This window comes from Ascaphus truei, chromosome 8 (assembly GCF_040206685.1).
Source record: "Ascaphus truei isolate aAscTru1 chromosome 8, aAscTru1.hap1, whole genome shotgun sequence".
In the NCBI taxonomy this organism is placed as follows: Eukaryota; Metazoa; Chordata; class Amphibia; order Anura; family Ascaphidae; genus Ascaphus; species Ascaphus truei.
In genome coordinates this window covers 78779012-78804235 of record NC_134490.1, presented here as the reverse complement: position 1 = coordinate 78804235, position 25224 = coordinate 78779012, and the positions used below count along the sequence as shown (strand labels likewise).

General features: G+C 45.5%; 2 protein-coding genes across 3 annotated transcripts in view; one reads left to right on the top strand and one right to left on the bottom strand.

The window, feature by feature from the left end:
* The window catches only part of RBP4 (retinol binding protein 4), a 534850-nt gene that overhangs the window by 273706 nt on the left and 235920 nt on the right, over positions 1-25224 (top strand). The gene's annotated exons all lie outside the window — the stretch shown is intronic.
* LGI1 (leucine rich glioma inactivated 1) overlaps positions 21982-25224 on the bottom strand; it is a 51059-nt gene continuing 47816 nt past the window's right edge. For both annotated transcript variants that reach the window (XM_075612819.1, XM_075612818.1), the window contains 2 exons: positions 23256-23420; positions 21982-23143 (listed from right to left, as the gene is read on the bottom strand). In XM_075612819.1, the coding sequence (XP_075468934.1) occupies positions 22323-23143; positions 23256-23420 (986 nt within the window). In that variant the 3' untranslated portion in view covers positions 21982-22322. The remainder of the gene's footprint in view (positions 23144-23255; positions 23421-25224) is intronic.

The following is a 25224-nucleotide window of genomic DNA, read 5'->3' as shown; positions in this document are numbered from 1 at the left end:
GCCGCGCGCGCACGGCAGGGAGAGGGGAGCCGACAGACAGCGGCGAAGATGAGGAAATTCATCTTTTCGCACCGCTGCCTGCGCTCAAATGTATGTATGTGTTTATGTATGTACGCACGTATGCATGGACGTGTGTGTGTGTGTGTGTGTTTGTGTGTGTGCGTAAATAACTGCAGAAGTAAAAAAAAAAATATTTATTAAAGTTTGTTTTCTTTAAGAAAATCTTATCTAGGATTTTCACTCACACAACCCATGCACACACATATACTCACACATACATACACACACATACACATGCACACACATATACTCACACATACATACACATACGCACACATATACCTTACCTGCAGCTCCCGGCACTATATACACGAAAAGCATGCGGCACATGCATGCGCGTTCGCATAGGAACGCACGGCTGCATGCTGTATATTACAGCCCTTAGGCTAAGGCCCCGGTAACTCCGCTGCAACGCGCGCCCGCGAGATTGGCGGCGCATGCAGCCGATTCCCCGGTCTGCAGCTCACTGCAGGAAGAGAGACCGGGGGGGGGGGGCGTGGCGGGGGAGTGACGGGGGCGCGGCCATGATGTCACCCGGCAGGTTCGCCCTCATTGGCTGAACCGCCGGGGGGCGTGCCTTATCGCTCGTCGCGAGTCCTGCTCTCAATTCTATTGAGAGGAGGAGCAACTCTCGCCCCAGCGCTGCGGTCCCCCCTCGCAGCGGGCCCGGCGCCATTGAGGGGAGGGCTCTCGTCCCTGCAGCGTCCGCCACAGCGGGCACTGCAGTAGGCAGCGGGGGCAAGGCATTAGGTCTGCAACCCTGCCTTTCAATCATTATAACCTCGCATACAGTACTCCCACTGCAGCAAGGGATTCTGGGAGATGACATGCTCATTGCACGTCAACTCCCAGAATCCCTTGCTGCAGTGGGAGCACTGTATGCGGGGTGATAATGGTGAAAGGCAGGGTAGCAGACCTTTCTAAGACGTGAATGTGCTCACAAGTGATATTCTTTATTGGCTATATGCTAACGGTGGAGGTTTTCTGTCGCCTTTTTCACCCACCATAACTTAATATATATATATATAAAAAAAAGAGAGGAGAGCGCGCACGCCCCATAGTATAAAACTGTATATTTAATGATGGGAAAGGGGGGAGGGGGAAGAAAATGACTCACAAGGGTACAATGTATAAAAGCGTTTTGTGAAATATCACCACCATCCGGTATCTGCAAGGGGATCAGAAGTCCATCAGTCTCATAGAGATGAAGGGGCAGTGATCCGTCAGGATTTCCAGGGTGCCTCCGATATTCACAGCAAACGTCTCAGGATTACAAAGAATGTCTCCTGTGCTGGATGGCCGCTTTACTGTTGCGCGCTCGAACCGGCCTGCTGCGCTTGCGTGATGACGTAATGTCCGTGCGTAATGCGTGATGACGCTCCCTGACGCGTTTCATCGCACTTCGTCGCACACGGGCTACTGGGATATGTATATATACCCTTATGGTGTCCTAGTGTGCGACGAAACACGTCAGGAAGCGCCATCATGCATTATGCACGGACATTACGTCATCACGCATTACGCACGGACATTACGTCATCACGCATGCGCAGAAGCAGGCCGGTTCGAGCGCGCAACAATCCTTGATAAAGGGCGCACATGCGTTCGAAACGTGTTGAATTTTAAAAGTCTCATGACCAAATAAGATTTTCTTTTTTTCACTACTTGGGTCCTTTCCTTGCTCCCACCGGACCGTACGCTCCTCTTCACTATCTGCATCCTACTTACCTATTGGAAGCTGCACATCCAGCCAGCACACTGAGGAATTGTGAGTACTTATTCTGCTAAAGGGGTACCTGCCAATGAGATGGATTGTGGGGGGTTCATTCCCACCTATTAACTGTCTTCAGGAGGAATATACCCATTATTATTAGCTATATTGCTGCTACTACTCATCATTATTTTCTTCCTTATATCCACGGCTGTTGGTTCTGGCATATTGATTATATTACCTGGCATTTGAGCGCCCTGCTACTTCCAATCACAATTCCTGTGGCAGACAGCAGTGGCAGACAGCAGTGGCAGACAGCAGTGGCAGACAGCAGTGGTGCACAATACAGGCACAAAAACGTTAGTTCATTTGCTGCCATGGGACACTCAACATTTATTTTCTCATTGTTACAGTGCTGCTCTCACCCCCGGGCCCGAAAGCCAGTGAAATACAACACGTGTGCACATAGGTCAAAAATAATGTTTTAGTTAAGAGCAAAAAAAGTGGGTAACATATTTCTACCAAGGTTATATTTCTTTTTTTATTTTATTTAAAAACTACTGGCTGTAAAATAAGGGGCAACAAAGTTGTCCTGTATCAAAGCTGGAAAACTATTGCATTTTTTTATTTGCTAAATGTGGTGTTATAATCCAGTGCTTTTCAACAGTCCTTGGGTTCCACAGGTGTCCCGACAGGGGGGCCCTGCAATTTGCAGGTCATTTGAAAATTGTAACATACTGTATACAGAAGAATGTGCAATGCATCTGATCTCAGACACGCTATTAGAGAGGGTTGGGGTTCCTTACAATGCATCTGATCTCAGACGCGCTATTAGAGAGGGTTGGGGGTTCCTTACAATGTATCTGATCTCAGACGTGCTATTAGAGAGGGTTGGGGTTCCTTACAATGCATCTGATCTTAGACGCGCTATTAGAGAGGGTCGGGGTTCCTTACAATGTATCTGATCTCAGACGTGCTATTAGAGAGGGTTGGGGTTCCTTACAATGCATCTGATCTTAGACGCGCTATTAGAGAGGTTTGGGGTTCCTTACAATGCATCTGATCTCAGACACTATTAGAGAGGGTTGGGGTTCCTTATAATGCATTTGATCTCAGACACACTATTAGAGAGGGTTGGGGTTCCTTACAATGCATCTGATCTCAGACACGTTATTGGAGAGGGTTGGAGTTCCTTACAATGCATCTGATCTCAGGCACGCTAGGGTTGGGGTTTCCCAGAATTTCACAATATAATTATAGAGTTCCTCAACCAAAAAAAGGTTGAAAACACTGCTATCCACACAAGATCCATAGTCACATCTCTAAATAAATATACATGCAGCTGCTAAATTATTCTTCCAGAAAAAGCATGTATCTAAGCTATTAATCTGCCAAACGTGGTTCTTTATTGCCCCCGTTTTGCAACCAGGAAACTGGTTAAAAAAAAAGAACCGCCCACAGTCATTAATTCCACAGCTGCTCTATGAATATAAAGGTTCAACGCGTAAAATAATAGATGCAGGAAAGACCATGAAACCCGCTCAGCCTAGAGCATAAAACCCGCTCAGCCCAGAGCAGGAAACCCGCTCAGCCCAGAGCATAAAACCCGCTCAGCCCAGAGCATAAAACCCGCTCAGCCCAGAGCATAAAACCCGCTCAGCCCAGAGCAGGAAACCCGCTCAGCCCAGAGCAGGAAACCCACTCAGCCCAGAGCAGGAAACCCGCTCAGCCCAGAGCATGAAACCCGCTCAGCCCAGAGCATGAAACCCGCTCAGCCCAGAGCATGAAACCCGCTCAGCCCAGAGCATGAAACCCGCTCAGCCCAGAGCATGAAACCCGCTCAGCCCAGAGCATGAAACCCGCTCAGCCCAGAGCATGAAACCCCCTCAGCCCAGAGCATGAAACCCGCTCAGCCCAGAGCAGGAAACCCACTCAGCCCAGAGCATGAAACCCGCTCATCCCAGAGCATGAAACCCGCTCAGCCCAGAGCATGAAACCCGCTCAGCCCAGAGCAGGAAACCCACTCAGCCCAGAGCATGAAACCCGCTCAGCCCAGAGCATGAAACCCGCTCAGCCCAGAGCAGGAAACCCACTCAGCCCAGAGCATGAAACCCGCTCAGCCCAGAGCATGAAACCCGCTCAGCCCAGAGCATGAAACCCGCTCAGCCCAGAGCATGAAACCCGCTCAGCCCAGAGCAGGAAACCCACTCAGCCCAGAGCAGGAAACCCGCTCAGCCCAGAGCAGGAAACCCGCTCAGCCCAGAGCAGGAAACCCGCTCAGCCCAGAGCATGAAACCCGCTCAGCCCAGAGCAGGAAACCCACTCAGCCCAGAGCATGAAACCCACTCAGCCCAGAGCATGAAACCCGCTCAGCCCAGAGCATGAAACCTGCTCAGCCCAGAGCAGGAAACCCGCTCAGCCCAGAGCATGAAACCCGCTCAGCCCAGAGCAGGAAACCCACTCAGCCCAGAGCATGAAACCCGCTCAGCCCAGAGCAGGAAACCCGCTCAGCCCAGAGCAGGAAACCCGCTCAGCCCAGCCCTTACAATGCATCTAATCTCAGAAGCGCTATTAGAGGGGGTTGGGGTTCCTTACAGTGCATCTGATCTCAGACACACTATTAGAGAGGGTCGGGGTACCTTACAATGCATCTGATCTCAGACACACTATTAGAGAGGGTTGGGGTTCCTTACAATGCATCTGATCTCAGACACGTTATTGGAGAGGGTTGGAGTTCCTTACAATGCATCTGATCTCAGGCACGCTAGGGTTGGGGTTCCCCAGAATTTCACAATATAATTATAGAGTTCCTCAACCAAAAAAAGGTTGAAAACACTGCTATCCACACAAGATCCATAGTCACATCTCTAAATAAATATACATGCAGCTGCTAAATTATTCTTCCAGAAAAAGCATGTATCTAAGCTATTAATCTGCCAAATGTGGTTCTTTATTGCCCCCGTTTTGCAACCAGGAAACTGGTTAAAAAAAAAGAACCGCCCACAGTCATTAATTCCACAGCTGCTCTATGAATATAAAGGTTCAACGCGTAAAATAATAGATGCAGGAAAGACCATGAAACCCGCTCAGCCCAGAGCATAAAACCCGCTCAGCCCAGAGCATAAAACCCGCTCAGCCCAGAGCAGGAAACCCGCTCAGCCCAGAGCATGAAACCCGCTCAGCCCAGAGCATAAAACCCGCTCAGCCCAGAGCAGGAAACCCGCTCAGCCCAGAGCAGGAAACCCGCTCAGCCCAGAGCATGAAACCCGCTCAGCCCAGAGCATGAAACCCGCTCAGCCCAGAGCATGAAACCCGCTCAGCCCAGAGCAGGAAACCCGCTCAGCCCAGAGCATGAAACCCGCTCAGCCCAGAGCATGAAACCCGCTCAGCCCAGAGCATGAAACCCGCTCAGCCCAGAGCAGGAAACCCGCTCAGCCCAGAGCATGAAACCCGCTCAGCCCAGAGCATGAAACCCGCTCAGCCCAGAGCATGAAACCCGCTCAGCCCAGAGCAGGAAACCCGCTCAGCCCAGAGCATGAAACCCGCTCAGCCCAGAGCATGAAACCCGCTCAGCCCAGAGCATGAAACCCGCTCAGCCCAGAGCAGGAAACCCGCTCAGCCCAGAGCAGGAAACCCGCTCAGCCCAGAGCAGGAAACCCACTCAGCCCAGAGCAGGAAACCCACTCAGCCCAGAGCATGAAACCCGCTCAGCCCAGAGCAGGAAACCCGCTCAGCCCAGAGCATGAAACCCGCTCAGCCCAGAGCATGAAACCCGCTCAGCCCAGAGCAGGAAACCCACTCAGCCCAGAGCATGAAACCCACTCAGCCCAGAGCATGAAACCCGCTCAGCCCAGAGCATGAAACCTGCTCAGCCCAGAGCAGGAAACCCGCTCAGCCCAGAGCATGAAACCCGCTCAGCCCAGAGCAGGAAACCCACTCAGCCCAGAGCATGAAACCCGCTCAGCCCAGAGCATGAAACCCGCTCAGCCCAGAGCAGGAAACCCGCTCAGCCCAGAGCAGGAAACCCGCTCAGCCCAGCCCTTACAATGCATCTAATCTCAGAAGCGCTATTAGAGGGGGTTGGGGTTCCTTACAGTGCATCTGATCTCAGACACACTATTAGAGAGGGTCGGGGTACCTTACAATGCATCTGATCTCAGACACACTATTAGAGAGGGTTGGGGTTCCTTACAATGCATCTGATCTCAGACACGTTATTGGAGAGGGTTGGAGTTCCTTACAATGCATCTGATCTCAGGCACGCTAGGGTTGGGGTTCCCCAGAATTTCACAATATAATTATAGAGTTCCTCAACCAAAAAAAGGTTGAAAACACTGCTATCCACACAAGATCCATAGTCACATCTCTAAATAAATATACATGCAGCTGCTAAATTATTCTTCCAGAAAAAGCATGTATCTAAGCTATTAATCTGCCAAATGTGGTTCTTTATTGCCCCCGTTTTGCAACCAGGAAACTGGTTAAAAAAAAAGAACCGCCCACAGTCATTAATTCCACAGCTGCTCTATGAATATAAAGGTTCAACGCGTAAAATAATAGATGCAGGAAAGACCATGAAACCCGCTCAGCCCAGAGCAGGAAACCCGCTCAGCCCAGAGCATAAAACCCGCTCAGCCCAGAGCATAAAACCCGCTCAGCCCAGAGCAGGAAACCCGCTCAGCCCAGAGCATGAAACCCGCTCAGCCCAGAGCATAAAACCCGCTCAGCCCAGAGCAGGAAACCCGCTCAGCCCAGAGCAGGAAACCCGCTCAGCCCAGAGCATGAAACCCGCTCAGCCCAGAGCATGAAACCCGCTCAGCCCAGAGCAGGAAACCCGCTCAGCCCAGAGCATGAAACCCGCTCAGCCCAGAGCATGAAAACCGCTCAGCCCAGAGCATGAAACCCGCTCAGCCCAGAGCATGAAACCCACTCAGCCCAGAGCATGAAACCCGCTCAGCCCAGAGCATGAAACCCGCTCAGCCCAGAGCATGAAACCCGCTCAGCCCAGAGCATGAAACCCGCTCAGCCCAGAGCATGAAACCCACTCAGCCCAGAGCATGAAACCCGCTCAGCCCAGAGCATGAAACCCACTCAGCCCAGAGCATGAAACCCGCTCAGCCCAGAGCAGGAAACCCGCTCAGCCCAGAGCATGAAACACACTCAGCCCAGAGCATGAAACCCGCTCAGCCCAGAGCATGAAACCCGCTCAGCCCAGAGCATGAAACACACTCAGCCCAGAGCAGGAAACCCGCTCAGCCCAGAGCATTTGAGGCATTTTTGCCCGAGAGTAACCAAATCACTTCCATGAAATTTAGAATGCTGAAATAAAATTTGAATACATAAATATAATCTTTTTCCTAACGTTTTGTAGTAAACTGCTTGTGGCTACGCCCTGTTGTCCAATACACTGTACACTGCCTGTAAAATATTGTGGGGCCTATATATACTGTACACTGCCTGTAAAAGATTGTGTATTGCTGAAGTGAGAGAACATTGGTGCCATGTGAATGAATACTCCACAAGTGATACACAAGAACCTAGTGGTGCACCTGCTATTTTTTACTTGTAATCAGCCACCATCCATCTTCCGCTCACTTTTCCGGCCAGGGATGTTTTCCAACAAACGGACCTGGGAATGCTGCCATTGTCATGAAAGGGCGTCTCTCACGGAAGACCAGACGACTTACACAGGGATTACAGTACAAGGGGTTAAATAAACAGGGGATTATTCTGGCAAAAAGCCAACAGCGAACATCACAAACATAAACACACAAAAACAGTATAAAACACATAAAATATGCAGATTCTGCACGTACAGGCATTACTGGGGTCTCCCAACTCACTAGCTGCTGGGCGCGACATAAACCCGCTTACCCAGGTCGTCTCCCGCAAACAGGGCCCCGCCGACAGATTTCATGCCCCCTCCCCCCCCCCTCCACGTGTCAGTGGCCTTGCGAGCCCCCACTGTTCACACCCTTGTGAGCCACCTCCTCTATTTTCCCCTCTCCACGTGTATTTCTCTCACTCTCCCCCATCCCCCCACCTCCTTCTTCCACCCCCTCTCTCCGCTATCACTTAATTACCCCCCTTTCATTACATCCTGCTCCCTCTGTCTCCCCCCACAATAATTCAATATAGGAAGGTAATGGGTGCTCCAATAGTCCTGAAATATTATATATGTTCATTAATAGTGTGAAAACAGTAAAGACTCAATTGGGGAGACTTCTGGGTGAGGGATTTGAACCACTGAATGCATAAATCTCCTGAAGGCAACAGAAAAAATGACGTAGAACACCCTTCGCTGTACCTCATTGGAAAATAAGTGTATAATAAAGTCCAGAACTCACCCCAGATTGTAGTATTGCTGATGATCCATTGTGATAGAATAAATCTTTGAAGATCGTACCCACTCCTAGAGCCCACTGGATTCCTGGGAGCGTGTCCAACCGCTGTACTAAGTTCCAAACGATCCAAGAAATATGGAAAAGAATGCAAAAGCAGCGCACTGCCCAGGCACACAGGTGTATCAAAAATGAAAAAATAAATTTATTGTCACTCAGACATAACAAACAAGGAGAAGCTGTATGTGTGAAAAAGGGTTAACCAAATGTGGCGCTCATATATATGATAGTGATGCTTAACATAGACAAAACTTAATGCATGTGATACACATAATATATTAAATGGTGATACTTATACATACGTCGGATGCAGCTATAACCCGGTGTAGGATTGCTTTCTCATCCTCGTGGCAAGTGAAGAGGGGGGTCATCGGGAAGCGCATACCATGTTGAAACAAAAAACAAGTGCTTATAGTGCAATATTGTAAAGTCAAAGACGTGATGATATAACTGCTAGCTGAGATGTATACACAGAATACTCACAAACGTGAGGTGGATAAAGGCACATAAAGGTATCTTTGAGGAATGGCTGCAATCCGTGCATACGGGATATCACCAGACCGGTACTCTCCACACTGGACCTTAAGGTAAGACGATACTGGACATAGTGTAGACTGTATAACACATTTAATATGGGTAAAATGAAATCCAATCAACTCACATGGTGTGTAAGATAAAAAAGCATTTAGATCACACATGGATCTCCGCAAACTCACTCCTAAAGAAACCGAGAAGGTGAAACGCGTAGAGTGACGTTGTTTGCCCCAACCAGAACCTCTGGATACGGATGTCGTCACTTCCGGCTGCCGGTGATACGCATTCGTGACACGCACGCCAGCACAGAGGGAAAGTTGAGAGAAGACTCATCCGGTTGCAGAGTTTGCGGAGATCCATGTGTGATCTAAATGCTTTTTTATCTTACACACCATGTGAGTTGATTGGATTTCATTTTACCCATATTAAATGTGTTATACAGTCTACACTATGTCCAGTATCGTCTTACCTTAAGGTCCAGTGTGGAGAGTTGTAGTGTGTTACTCGGGCGCTTGCTCTAACCGTTGTTTAGTATTAGATATATATATCTTATTGGAAATAAGAAGGGTGTGATACAACCTTTTAAAAAATCCTCGTGTGACTCAAAATACCCCACTAGGGTCTATCCCTGACCCTTGATAGATATGGAACACCAGAAGAGATGGGGGAGCACAATGTGAGAGGAATAAGCTTTCTTTCGCTGATGGTCAATGTGGTATTTAAACCTCCATTGATCCCTCAGAGGAAGATCGGAAAACTCCTTGGATGAGGAGCTTGCGTATATAGTGTATGATCACAGGGATGAATAAGTAAATAAATAACTTACACGGCCTTGTGTAAGTTGTATCCCATCAAGGTTTCTTTCTTTCTTGCTTCTGGATGGTAGTACTTCTTCCTTCCTGGTCCTTTTTCTTTCTTTACTTCTCTCTGCGTCCTTGATGTTTCTTGTTTCGATAGGTGGACTCTTCACTGTGGTTCGCCTCTCATGTGGATGTGGATATAAACAATAAAGGAAGGCAGTTAGGTATATACAAACACAGGTCAGCTGCGGTAAAGGAATAAAGCAATATAATACTGCTTGTGTCAAATATTAATGGGTAATGTTCCACTCACACGGCCTAATGTGAGTGATCTCCTATCTCCGTATCTTTTTAGCGCCCATATGGATAACAGGTCATCAGGCGGGTAAGCATACAACCACTAACCAGAGATCAAAAATACAAAACTGGTGGAAGGGAAAATGGTGAGATATATCAAAATACTCACACGGGCCAGTGTGAGTACACACTTGTAGAGGTATCTTTGATGCTCCAGTGGCTAAGGGCTGAAGCCAATATAAAATTAAGTGACACTATGCACTATGGGTGATGATAACTTTATTGGAACTAGCATACATAGAATTCAGCAATAAACACTAATAAAAGGGTAAGGGGATGGGAAATAAAATCAAAGAAGCCAATAATGCTTCTAAAGGGGAAGATATAACAGCAAAAGGAAACTCTTGGTGTTTGGTGGGTACAAAGTCTCTTATCTCCACGTCCGGATGAAGAGTGTTTCCACAGCACCTCTGGTTCCTCTCTCAATGCTGCACAGTTCCAGTGACAAAGAGCTACGCGTTTCGCCCTAAACAGGGCTTCCTCAGGCTCATGGAAAGTAGAGTAGCTGGGTTCTAATCCCCTTAAATAGACCCAGTTCGATCCTCCGTGATTTATAATTGATTTCAGGCTCCCTGCACGTCGGAGAGCCGCCATCTTGGTTGTTGCTCGCGCTTCCTGAGTCGGGCGCCTGGTATCGCGTCAGCGGCTTGCGCCTACTTGGTTGAAAGTGTTTCAACCTGGGTTACTGCGCATGCGCGCTTCAAATCGTTCCGTAGTCCCATAATCGTTTGAAATGATCTTTCTCACATTTTTACTGTGGGTGGTCGTGATAATGAATCCTTATCATTCTCGTACTGAGATAGGTCCCTCATGGTATTCTAAAATACATAGACAGGTATTTGTGCACATCCGTCATTGAGGGGCATACAGTGCATGACTTAATGGTAGCAAAATACATCATGCATGATACAGAATACATAATAGTTAATAAATGAGTGATCTTAATGAAGTGTTGCTTAATATGCTATGTTGCATATTATTATGATATAGATATCAATCCAACTGTTTTACAATTTGATCTGACTGATGTACTGTTATGACAGTCTTAGAACATATCATTTACATATTGTTAAAAATGAGATTTTGTATATGATCAATACATGGTGGGGTAAAAACAATATATCAATAAAAGTTGATGCTATGTTGGCATTTTCATGTTTATTCAATTGCCAAGGTGGCTGTAGATGTCATAGATAGAGTACATGTTAATCACAATAGATTTTTAATCACAATAAATTTTTAAAATAAATATTTAAAACATTTTAAAATATATATAAAAATGTTTAAAAAGTTTAAAAATGGTCAAAAACGGTTATATACAGAAAGTACAGTGATTCCAGCAGTAGAGAAGGGGTATATCCCGACTCTATATACATCCCTACTGGTGTCAGCTTTTGGATAGAGAATACCCTAATATAATTGGCCTATCATGCCTGATTTCAGGTATATGGAGTGGTTCCCACAATGGCTGTATATATATGCTGGGTTGAGAAAAAGCCATTACATAAAAGCCCCCAGATCTATATCAATGTTCATCCCCCTTGGTGCTAATGTTTTTAATTTGTAAATCCAGAACGTTTCCCGTTGGCATAATTTACGCAGCCTGTCCCCCCCTCTCCAGTGGGCATCCACTCTCTCAATCCCTTTATAGGTTAAAGCTCCTGGATTACCCCCTAGCACCAAGGGGGATGAACATTGATATAGATCTGGGGGCTTTTATGTAATGGCTTTTTCTCAACCCAGCATATATATACAGCCATTGTGGGAACCACTCCATATACCTGAAATCAGGCATGATAGGCCAATTATATTAGGGTATTCTCTATCCAAAAGCTGACACCAGTAGGGATGTATATAGAGTCGGGATATACCCCTTCTCTACTGCTGGAATCACTGTACTTTCTGTATATAACCGTTTTTGACCATTTTTAAACGTTTTAAACATTTTTATATATATTTTAAAATGTTTTAAATATTTATTTAACAAATTTATTGTGATTAAAAATCTATTGTGATTAACATGTACTCTATCTATGACATCTACAGCCACCTTGGCAATTGAATAAACATGAAAATGCCAACATAGCATCAACTTTTATTGATATATTGTTTTTACCCCACCATGTATTGATCATATACAAAATCTCATTTTTAACAATATGTAAATGATATGTTCTAAGACTGTCATAACAGTACATCAGTCAGATCAAATTGTAAAACAGTTGGATTGATATCTATATCATAATAATATGCAACATAGCATATTAAGCAACACTTCATTAAGATCACTCATTTATTAACTATTATGTATTCTGTATCATGCATGATGTATTTTGCTACCATTAAGTCATGCACTGTATGCCCCTCAATGACGGATGTGCACAAATACCTGTCTATGTATTTTAGAATACCATGAGGGACCTATCTCAGTACGAGAATGATAAGGATTCATTATCACGACCACCCACAGTAAAAATGTGAGAAAGATCATTTCAAACGATTATGGGACTACGGAACGATTTGAAGCGCGCATGCGCAGTAACCCAGGTTGAAACACTTTCAACCAAGTAGGCGCAAGCCGCTGACGCGATACCAGGCGCCCGACTCAGGAAGCGCGAGCAACAACCAAGATGGCGGCTCTCCGACGTGCAGGGAGCCTGAAATCAATTATAAATCACGGAGGATCGAACTGGGTCTATTTAAAGGGATTAGAACCCAGCTACTCTACTTTCCATGAGCCTGAGGAAGCCCTGTTTAGGGCGAAACGCGTAGCTCTTTGTCACTGGAACTGTGCAGCATTGAGAGAGGAACCAGAGGTGCTGTGGAAACACTCTTCATCCGGACGTGGAGATAAGAGACTTTGTACCCACCAAACACCAAGAGTTTCCTTTTGCTGTTATATCTTCCCCTTTAGAAGCATTATTGGCTTCTTTGATTTTATTTCCCATCCCCTTACCCTTTTATTAGTGTTTATTGCTGAATTCTATGTATGCTAGTTCCAATAAAGTTATCATCACCCATAGTGCATAGTGTCACTTAATTTTATATTGGCTTCAGCCCTTAGCCACTGGAGCATCAAAGATACCTCTACAAGTGTGTACTCACACTGGCCCGTGTGAGTATTTTGATATATCTCACCATTTTCCCTTCCACCAGTTTTGTATTTTTGATCTCTGGTTAGTGGTTGTATGCTTACCCGCCTGATGACCTGTTATCCATATGGGCGCTAAAAAGATACGGAGATAGGAGATCACTCACATTAGGCCGTGTGAGTGGAACATTACCCATTAATATTTGACACAAGCAGTATTATATTGCTTTATTCCTTTACCGCAGCTGACCTGTGTTTGTATATACCTAACTGCCTTCCTTTATTGTTTATATCCACATCCACATGAGAGGCGAACCACAGTGAAGAGTCCACCTATCGAAACAAGAAACATCAAGGACGCAGAGAGAAGTAAAGAAAGAAAAAGGACCAGGAAGGAAGAAGTACTACCATCCAGAAGCAAGAAAGAAAGAAACCTTGATGGGATACAACTTACACAAGGCCGTGTAAGTTATTTATTTACTTATTCATCCCTGTGATCATACACTATATACGCAAGCTCCTCATCCAAGGAGTTTTCCGATCTTCCTCTGAGGGATCAATGGAGGTTTAAATACCACATTGACCATCAGCGAAAGAAAGCTTATTCCTCTCACATTGTGCTCCCCCATCTCTTCTGGTGTTCCAGTGTGGAGAGTACCGGTCTGGTGATATCCCGTTTGCACGGATTGCAGCCATTCCTCAAAGATACCTTTATGTGCCTTTATCCACCTCACGTTTGTGAGTATTCTGTGTATACATCCTAGCTAGCAGTTATATCATCACGTCTTTGACTTTACAATATTGCACTATAAGCACTTGTTTTTTGTTTCAACATGGTATGCGCTTCCCGATGACCCCCCTCATAACAAACAAGGAGGCATGTCCCTGAAGAAGTGAGCCTATCACGAAACGCGTAGGGTTTGTGGGGGATCCGTGTGCCTGTCTGACTGTTAGTACTGCTGCCGGTGGGTCAGGTTTGCTTATGGTGGAGTCCTGCGTGACTTTCTACACTGAGTCTGAACACTGGTCTGTGCGGAGCCTGAGGGAGAGGGGAGAAGTGACGTCCCTCTGCGTGTGCGCACGCTAGGCACACGAGTTGCCCTAAGTCTGTATCGGCTCCCTGTGCGGAACGTCCCCCTCCTCCCCCCTGAGTGAGAGCCTCTTCCGGTACGAACAGAGGAGTGGATGGACCTGCGACGGCGGTTCGTTTTGCCCAGGAGAGGATTCCCCTCAGATTATCTGCATCCCATAGGATAAGACTTCACGACTTTTGCACACCCCCTGTGTATGTTATCGTTTGCTTTAATGTTATGCAGGTTTTTTTAATTAAACCGGTGTCTTTTGAGCTATACTCCAGGTTTTGTTTTGTAATTAGTGCAGTATGTGCATGTGAGTTCTTTTTTAGTTTAGTGTATTGTTAGTAATTTTATCAGCAGCCTGTATGGTATGCACTATGCTTGTATATCTTTGTCTTTTTGTCTCCACATGACATGAGAATTCCTTCAAGCAAAGTTTGAAATATTCTCGAATTTGGGCTGGACATTTTCAGGGGTCAGATTATTATTTGTCTATCACCACATTTTATTGTTATTTGGTGCTGGATTTTTCCCTTTTTTTTCTTGCATGTTCTCAATTTATTGCTATCCGAGCTGCATTTTTATAGACTAAAGAAAGCATTGTCCCTTTTAGGGGCGTTTTAGGGGCGTACACTGTTAGCTTGGAGGCGTTACACTACCTTTTAGAGGCGTTACAGACTTTTGGCAAAAGCGACCTGGGTTATGGGACTGGTTTAAACAAGAATACATATAACTGATAAGCAACGGATTTTTCTCTTGGGAATAATAAATCACGCCATATTCTGTTACACCTCGAAGGCCACTGCTTCCTGGGAACAGACTCTTGGGATCATGCCCAGAAGTTCATCTAAGATAAAAAAAAATGCAAGCTACTGCTTTTAAAACTGCTTACAAACTATAGCTTATTAATTCACAAAATGGAGAACAGACAAAATGGAGGACAGACTAGTAATTTTAACCCTTTCACCCACACACACAAAATGCAACACACATAAAATGCAACACACACATAAAATGCAACACACACACCCTTGTACCTGACATCACCTCCCCCCTTGTACCTCACACCGCCCCTTGTACCTCACCTCACATCCTCTGCTGCACATCGCGCACGCACCTTCTGGGGCCCGGCAACCGGACACGGAGCAGCGCCAGGACAGCTGGGGCCCGACCAGAGGTCAGGTCCAACTGTCAGTGGACCCCACCCAGCCTACGGGCCCGGGACAACTGCCCCGGCTCTCCCCCGCTGTCGGCAGCACTGCCCGCAAATCAAGTCTCTTCCGTGGCAACAAAGTCATCTGATCATCGCTGGCTTGTATTTCCAGCTAGTCTCCGCTCGCCGAGACTACCTACGAGCAACATCCGACAGGCTGGAAATCTGGAGCGGACTGACGTGAATATGCTCACACGTGATATTTTTATTTACATTATCATATGCCAATGTTTTTCCTGAAAATTCCCTTGCAGATTTTTTATTTGCAGAATGACTAAACATGCAATATTTCCAAAATAGCACGCAGAATGAAGAAATATATCTAAAACAATCAAATGGGGACATTCATTTTTAATTTTCTCCTATTTATTTTTAAGTGCAATTTACCTGCAAACTCTGTTATAAATTGCTATATGGTAGACCCTTTGTATTAGCTCACAGATGAACATAGTACTTGCAGTTACTATACTTACACCAGACTGACAAACACCATCATCCTATTATGACCCATAATGAAATTCCTCGCATTATAACCACAATATTAAACACTGGTCGCTTTGAGTAAGGGCTCTTTCCTGTTATATACTGTACACCCAGGGCTCTTTTAGTGACAGTACACGACGGTAAGGTGTACTACCATCACCTCCGGCATCTTCTCCTTCTGATGACGCGTTGCCTTGACAACGTGACGTCGCATGCCTGGAGGAGGTGAGGAGCAGGTGAGAGACCCTGCGCTTTCCCTGGGTACCGGCTCCTATTTGCTTACAAAAAAGGCACTGTACCCCCCTTTAAATTAGATGTAAGCTGCTCTAGGTGAACACTGCTTGCACCTGAATTGTTCTTCTGCTCTCTGTTAATGTTTTATTATTTATTTATAATGCACTAATATATAATGTAGCGCAGTATAATAGGGTTGGAGGACTAAAACAGTAAAATAATAAGCATTCACATACACTGCTACAGTAGGTAAAGAGGGCAGTCTATTAGTTACAATAGCAGCAACGTCTTGCAATAAAAGCCAAGGAATTGAAGGTCAATAGGAAGCCGCATATGATGTCACGACTTCCTATTGGCTCATGTGACCAGGAGCTTTAAACCCGAGCTGAGATACCAGCACCCCTTCAGGATAGGGTGACCAGATGTCCCGGTTTAGCCGGGACAGTCCTGTTTTTTTAAGGTCTATCCCGGTTGCCTGACATTCTTTAAAATTGTGACGGGAGCTTTGTGACAGGCTATTAATAATACACATCAAAATATATATATATAACTGGGTTGAACTGGGACGAGACTTAGATATGATAAAATATAATGTATTCCTTGATAAAGGTGAACACACAAGATATACAAATAACAGGAAAAATACAGACACTTACTTAAAGATTATGACAAGAAAGCCATCAGGATACAGGATGGGCCATTTCTTCCATATTTCAGTTGACATCACAGCAAGACAGGCAGGTCATGAAGACACATGAAGGACATTTGAGTAAGGGGTAACTCTGACTTAAATACCATGTCAAACTAATCTCTTAACCCTAGATGCCGAAAAGGCTAGAAAAAGTCTTTGAAGCAGATTTTGGGCTTCCATTGTTTAGTGTGAAGTATCACACTTAAACTAGTCAGTTCCTGGGCCCAGCATAAACAGTTAGGCAATTTAGCCTTTGATCACCAGGCTATGTAAATTCTAGCAGGATGTCCTTCCTGCTCATTACCATAACAGAGGGAGTCTGCAGTTTTCAGAACAGATTCAAAATCCCATATACACTGTAAATAACTTCATAACTTCTTCAGTTCAGTAATACGTACTGGCACGCGAGACATATTAATACATTCCGTCACGCATGACGCTCCCAATGAGACTAAATATTACCGTGTAATACTAAAATCAAGAGGGGATATTAATATATGTCTCTTAGAATCTGTTAAACCTCAGGTGTCTGTATTCGTTAGTTGGGGCTTGGTCCCACGAATTCACATATGTAACTCTTAGCATGTTCAGCCGAGGACATCTCAAAATATTCTTATATTTAATAAGGTCACTCATTCTGATCTCTCCTTGGGTAACCGCACCCCTGGCCTCCATCAATAAATCTCTTTGAAGCAGGGACCACCTGGTTTTAGATTTCACACCAAATGCCCCAGACCTCCTGAATCAGAGGCGTTTGTAAGTGTGAGTTATAACGCTCACAACCCACTCCAGCTTCCTAACCATTTGGTCGCTCTCCTGACCATTTGCATTTAGTCGGCAGGCATCTTTGAGGGTAATTTAAACAAAGGGCTAGAATCACTGTTTTAACATTAACCCTTTCCCTCCCGCAGCAACCCTAGTGTATGTGTGTGTGCAAACACTAGGATAACACAATACAATTACACAGGGGAATAAGCATTTGGATATTGAAGCGAGGTAAAAACACATTACTGGACCTCAGTCCAGTTAACCCCTTGCTTCCCAGATGAGGGTAGAGGGTGGCCAATTGGGGTGTAACCCCTTTAATCCCGGGCCAAATCCTCCCCATCGTCACAAAAATGTCCCATTTTTTTCTGATTGTCCTGTTTTTAACCATCAGAGCAGGGGTGGGGGGGCAAGAGGGGGTGTGGGGGAGCAGAGAGCGTAGCAGGGAGGAGAGCAGAAGGAGAGCGGAGGCCGAGTCTGATTTGCAGCTGCAGGGGGTGGGGGCAGGGTTAGCTTCAGCAGAGCCCCAGCCGTAAGACCCAGAAGTTAATAGTGAGAACTACTGTTGTCTGCTGCCAGGGCTTCCCCCACACCCATGCTCCACTGTGACAGGTAGGGTCCAGAATGGGGAGAGAGATATACACACACAGAATGGAGAGAGAGAGACACACACACAGCATGGGGAGGGAGAGAGAGAGAGGCAGCATGGGGAGAGAGAGACAGCATGGGGAGAGAGAGACACAGCCTGGGTGGGGAGAGAGACACAGCATGGGGGGAGAGTGAGACATCATAAAAGAGAGAGAGAGAGAGAGAGAGAGAGAGAGAGAGAGAGAGAGAGAGAGATAATGGGGGGAAGGACACAGAGAATGGAAGAAGAGACACAGAGAATTGGGGGAGGAATAGGGGGAGAGGGAATGGGGGGGGGGGAGAATGGAGGGATGGGGGGGAAAGAATGGAGGGATGAGGGGGGAGAGAATGGAGGAATGGGGGAGAGAGAATGGAGGGATGGGGGAGAGACTGGAGTAATAGGGGGAGAGAATGGAGGAATGTGGGGGGAGAGAATGGAGTAATGTGGGGGGAGAGAATGGACAGATGGGGGAGAGTATGGAGGGATGGGGAAGAGAATGGAGGAATGTGGGGGGAGAGAATGGTGGAATGTGGGGGGAGAGAATGGAGGGAGGGGGGAGAATGGAGGGATGAGGAGGAGAGAATTTAGGGATGGGGAGAGAATGGAGGGATGGGGAGAGAATGAAGGAATGTGGGGGAGAGAATGGTGGAATGTGGGGGGAGAGAATGGAGGGATGGGGGGAGAATGGAGGGATGGGGGGAGGGGATGGGGGGAGAAAATGAAGGGATGGGGTGGGGAGAGAATGAAGGGATTGGGGGAGAATGCAGGGATGGGGGAGAGAAGAGGGATGGGGGAGAGAATGTAGTAATGGGGGAGAGAATGGTGGGAAGGGAGGGGAGAGAATGGAGGGATGGGGTGGGGAGAGAATGGAGGGATTGAGGCAGAGGAGAGAATGGAGGGATGGGATGGGGAGAGAATGGAGGGATTGGGGCAGAGAAGAGAATGGAGGGATGGGGGAGATAATGGAGTGATGGGGGAGATAATGGAGGGATGAGGGGGGAGAGAATGGAGGGATGGGGAGGATAGAATGGAAGGATGAGGGGGGAGAATTGAGGGATGTGGGGGAGAATGGAGGATGCGGGGAGAGAGAATGAAGATGGGGGAGAGAATGGAGGGATGGGGGGAGAGAATGAAGGGATGGGGTGGGAGGATGGACGGAAAGAGGATATGGGGGGGAGAGAGGATATGAGGGGGAAGAGGATATGGGGGGAGAGCGGATGGGGGAGAGAAGATTGGGGGGAGGGAAGATCGGGGGAGAGAGATGGGGGGAGAGAGTTGATGGGTGGGGGAGAGAGGACAGAGTGAGAGGGAGAGAATGGGGTGTGTGAGTGTGAGAAGGGGGACAGAGAGGGGCAGAGAGACATAAAGGGGAAGGGGTGCAGTTGGTGATGACATTTGTTTTATAAATATTTTTTTAATGTGTCCCGTTATTTTTGTTGCAAATCTGGTCACCCTACTTAAGGAGGTAAGTATATCAGGAAGCAGGGGGTCTCCGGAGCTGAAATTAAGGGTGTTCAGCTCCGGAGTCTCCCTTCCTACCTAGGGGGGGAGGGGGAAAACAATTCTGGATAATTGGGGGGGTTCTTTGGGAGGAGGGGGCATCCCCTTATAGTGCTTTCCTAAGGGCGGCACATACACTTTAACATAACTTCTAAGAAACAGCCAATTAATATTGGTGACATAATATTGATGCACTGCATAAGGCTGACAGAAAGACATATATGTAAGTTTTATTATATTCACACCAGGGAATTTGTGCACCCACATAGTAAGGTAACTATGATACTGGCTTTAGCCAGCTTTTAATTGCACTGCTCACAAAAGCATTTGCTTTATTTAACCCCGTCAGGGCTTTCTCACATTTTTCACCAGTCCATGGGACAATTATTACATATATTCAGTGCAGGTTCCTGCATATGGGTATGCCTTGAAATTGGCTGCAGGATTATAACACTCTGGCCAAAGGGCTTGACATAATGACCCTTATACATGAGATCACTATTTTATTTTAGCCTAATTGGTAGAAGTGCAGGAATTGTTCATTATATAGTGGAACACTCATGAAAAGAATTTGATGCAGCTTAAATACATAAATATATATATATATAATGCCAAGTGTTGTGTGGATAGATATGAGCCACAAACCTTGTAAAGTAACCACGGAGTGCTATAAAGGGAGAACTGTGTCAAAAACCTGTGCAGTCCCCCGGTGGGTGTCACGTCAATGAAATCCCCCGCAGAACAAGCAGGTCCTTCCCGTGGCTCCGGATCAAAAGGTCTGTAGGTCGTCACCACACTGGCTGAAGGTATGGAAATTACCGCAGGTAGGTGTCACGGGACTATAGGAGTGCTCACCACAAACCGGACTGGACCGCGAGGCCGAGGTGGGGATACAGGAAAACCACCGCCCTACAGCCGCGTGAGCGGGTCCGGTGAGCAGAGTCGTGTGGCTAGCCTGGTTCGGGACAGGAGAGTGTAGAGTCGTAGAGGTACTTGCCAGATTCAGGGTCGGAGAGATCAAGAGTAGTCGGTGTCCAAAGCCAAAGTCGAGGAGAAGGTAGAAGTCCGTAGGGCGAGCCGGGGTTCGAGGGTGCCAGAGGTCGGGAGTCCAGATTCAAGCAAGGGTCTGTAACGGAAGACAAGAGCAGACTGCGAAGTAGCTTGTAGCAAGCACAACCAGAGACTGACTATGCTCAGCAATCAGCTCTGGGCTGGTAGCACTATATACTGATAGGAGCCAATGAGAACCCCCAGCGGTGATGTCAGATGAAGGTAGAGCGCTGATAGGCTGAGGCAGGATGCAGGACAGGTGTGGGAGGAACAAGTACATTGGCGGCAGTGGAGATGGACATAGTGGCGCGCACGAGCAGCAGGGGCTGCAGGGAGAGAGGAGAGACGACGGGACCGGACGCCGCGCGCCCCGACAGCGGAGGTAAGAGCCGCAGCGGGCGCCGTGGGTGGCGGCATTACAGTAAGAGGGTCAATGGGTATACTCACAACCTGTTTGTGGACCGCATCAAGGCCGCTCCGTTCCGGTCGCGTGCTTCAGTCCCGTGGAAAGTGAAAAAAGGAGGGGGCTGCGCACTGCGGGATGAAATCGGCTGGAGGCAAATTTCAAATCAATATATTTTATTGGGCATGAACGCCAGTTACAAAATAGAGAAAGATCCTCAGACGCGTTTCCCACCGACTGCGCTTCATCATGGCGCCAGTGCTCAGCCCCCTCCTTTTTTTCACTTTTGTACTCAATAAGCTGAAGCAGCGGCTCGGTGAGTGATAACACTGGCTCCGATAACAACAGCACGGAGTTTGATGTAGTGGAGGATAGTTCCCGGCGTGAGCTCCTTGCGACCTTGGGAATGTCAATTTACCTCAATCTACCTCAGGCACCAAAAAGTGAGATTTTAAGTTCGCCTGGGCAGGGACTGCGTCTGTAACAATCCTATGTACTGCGTCCCACGCACTGTGCTGTAATTGTGACGCGCTCTGAGTCCCACTGGGAGAAAAGTACAATATGAAATAAAGTTATTATTATATCAAAGTGATGATGGTGAGATTTTCTTGACATACGACATACTTCACTCTTTCTACTGAGTCTATAGGAGACGTCCTCAGCATGTCGGCAGATGGATGGTGGCATTTCTGCAATTTAAATGTTCGTCTGCAGTGATTTTATTTGGTCACTTACCTTAAAATAAAGTGCATGCCAGGATTACTTTTTTTTTTTTAAAAGTGTTATTTGCTCGTATGTTAAGCATGTTTTACTAAAAAAAATCTAAACAACTTGTGTTACTTAAAACCACATGGAATTGGGCTTTAATTATCCTATCAGCAAATAGCATAATCAATCTGATTTTTCACACATGTATATAGATTAAAAGAAGGAATGAATAGAATGTTCTGCTCAATGAACAGAACTGTAACACGGAAGACAGAAAATGTAAACATTTTATTTGGCAGTTTTCTTTCAAACAGGTGAATAAATAAATGGAAAAGTACATATATTTATATTTCTCTTTTCAGATGAACATATGCAATCGCACAAATATTTACAAACTGTTAATGCAAAAAACTATTGAAGTTTTAAAAAGATGAACTCCCAGAACGACTAGACATAACAACCAATGATGAAGATACTAGCAATGCTTTTGTTCTAGCAATCCCAGCTGTTGAAGTAGCCAGTCACCCAGAAGTATGATAAGAGAAAGAGTTATCATGCATTTAGTTCATCTTGTCCATTTTATAATGTCTCGTATGTCACTATTAAAATGTGAATGGTCATGCGCTCAGGTCAATTATAACATGTTCGTATATTTGCGTAGTTCCCTTAAAACTTGAAGCAAAGAGGAAATCCCGCTTGTCTATGGAAATGTGTGTGAAGGACCTCGGTGCCTGGATATTCAACTCTTGGAACTTGACAAACTTTCCTTTCTCTGTTTCCCAGTGAAAGACTTGAGTGAAGGAGTAGTCGCTTCCAAGTATGGCATATTTATGGTTGTTGATTTCTATCGGCTGGAAAACCATTGATCCGCGCGAGGGCATCCTTTGTACATCCAGAAACACGGAGCCACCTTCCCATTTAATAACTCTGGAATCTCCAATGAATCTCGTTAGACAAAGGTATATATCATCTTTGACGGTGAAGTGCTTCACTGCATACACATCCTCTGTGTCTGGAATTTCTGTATGCTTAGAAAACTCACTGGATTTTTTGTTCCACTGGTAAATAATTGGGCGCTGTGAACTACTTGAGAGAATCAAATGCGGTTTGTTGACTATTTCCAGATATTCCACATCTGTATCACGGTACCATGCATGTAAGGACTGGTGGGAGTAAAAGCCATTTCCATTCCATTTGTAGACAGTAGTAAATCCAGCCTTCGAGCTGTCAGCCACCACAAAATACCAGTTGTCCTCGATTCTGAAAGTCTCGATATCATTTGGTTTTCGGATTTTGAGAATTTCAATGTCTTGAATTTTGATAAACTTGTTGGCAAAAATGTCTCTTTTATAAATATGGGAACCACCAAACAGCTGTGCCACTATAACATACAGCTGCTTCTCGATGACTATAGGTTTGCAGACCACAGTGGATGTTCCTGTAGGTATAAAAAGAATCACATTTAACGGCATGTTATATGTTGGAAGCGCATGGGATCCGGGCAATGCTTTTTTTTTTTTTTTAAATCATTAGTCATTAGCAAATCCTACCTGTGATGTTATCATAATTCCTGAAAGACATCTCTACATGGTCCCACTCCAAGAAAATACATTTTCCAGTAAAAGGTTGAGCAATCACAACATACTCATCATTCATATAGGTGAAAGTGTCCACCGACAGAGATTGATATGGCAAGGATTTATAGGCTGCAAATTCTGTGATACATAGAAATTCAGTCATTACAACGTGAAAAGTGCTTTCCTACTCAGCAATACATATATAGAGGAAATCAGTCAACATCGCCTGTATCATTTGTCATTTTGAATAGTTTTTCAAATGCAGGCCCAAAAGCTTAACTACAAGAACACATCAACAAGTCAGTGCTATGAAATATACAGCATGTTTTGCTGTAGGTTTGGGTTTATGCCTAACTGCAGAAAGAATGCTGATTACAGTGCAAAGATTTACTAATCAGGGCTAAGATATAATGCAGTTCTTGGCATAGTCACAATGGTACTACAGTATTTTGTAACAGTTATGCAGACAGCGTTAATGCAATGTACTTGTACAGGCAAGACCTTGGTTCTTGAACATATAAATTCTCATATTTAGATACAAAACTTCACGGGTAAGATCACTTTGTGCCAAAACAAAAAAGCCAGGTGTGTGAAGGAAAGGAATGAAATAATTTTCAATCACTGAAATGAATGAAACAAAAATAGCCGTGTTAGTCCAGTTGCGATAGTGCAAAGTAAATGAGTACTTCAGTATTAGGTGATACCTTTTTTATTTGGACTAGCAATTTATATTTCTGTTAAAGCAGCAGTGCAAGCTGCCGTTTTTTTAAGACATTTTATTTTTTTTTCCCTTCAATATGTGCTTGTATACAATCCACACAATGATCAGTATTTACAGGCATACCCCGGTTTAAGGACACTCACTTTAAGTACACTCGCGAGTAAGGACATATCGCCCAATAGGCAAACGGCAGCTCACGCATGCGCCTGTCAGCACGTCCTGAACAGCAATACCGGCTCCCTACCTGTACCGAAGCTGTGTGCAAGCGGGGAGACTATAGATCCTGTTACAAATGCGTTATTTACATCAGTTATGCACGTATATGACGATTGCAGTACAGTACATGCATCGATAAGTGGGGAAAAGGTAATGCTTCACTTTAAGTACATTTTCGCTTTACATACATGTTCTGGACCCATTGCGTACGTTAATGCGGGTTATGGCTGTAGCTAAGTTGCAGATTGATGCATTCTCTTTTGATCGATTGGTGAAGATTTGGCTCGGGGTTCACTAAATGGCTGTCAGTGCAGCAGAAGAGGACCAAGATGCAAAGTTCTGTGGGGAAGATCAGGTAACCAGCCAGTCACTATATACAATTGGTGCACTGTCAGAGAGAGGGCAGGGCTCAAAAAGGGGTATGCCAGAGCCTGTTTCAGAAGAGGTAGTGTGACTTTGTACATGGTTGCTATAGAAACAAAAAAGGCTTGTTATCTTATAATACATTAAAAATGTCATTCAGAGTTGTTGTTTTTCTTCTTAAATGCTACAATTATTTTCTCATAGTAAAGAACTGATTTATTAAAAAAAAAAATCCACATGTAGGATATTGCTTGGTCTGCAGCTTTAAACTCTTGGAATCTTTTGTAAATCAGTATTGCTGACCAGAGGAATAGAGGAGAACTCTCGAAAGCTTGTCTTATAATATCGATTGTTAGTTCAAATAAAAAAGTTATCACCTAATACTGAAGTATCAGTCACTGAAATGGAAGTTAATCCATTTGTCATTTCTTATTATCTCGCTTCTCACCATATTGAATAGACACCTAAGAAACGCATGTGAAGTTTCTTACATACAGTATGCATGTCAAATTAATACAGGGGCCCATTATAAGATATTTCTATTGATGTATCTGGAGTTTGTCACATGAAAACCTGAAGCAACACGGTTAACGGCCCCATCTATAATGTACATTTCAGTGTTATAAGTGTCAGTGTTTTTTG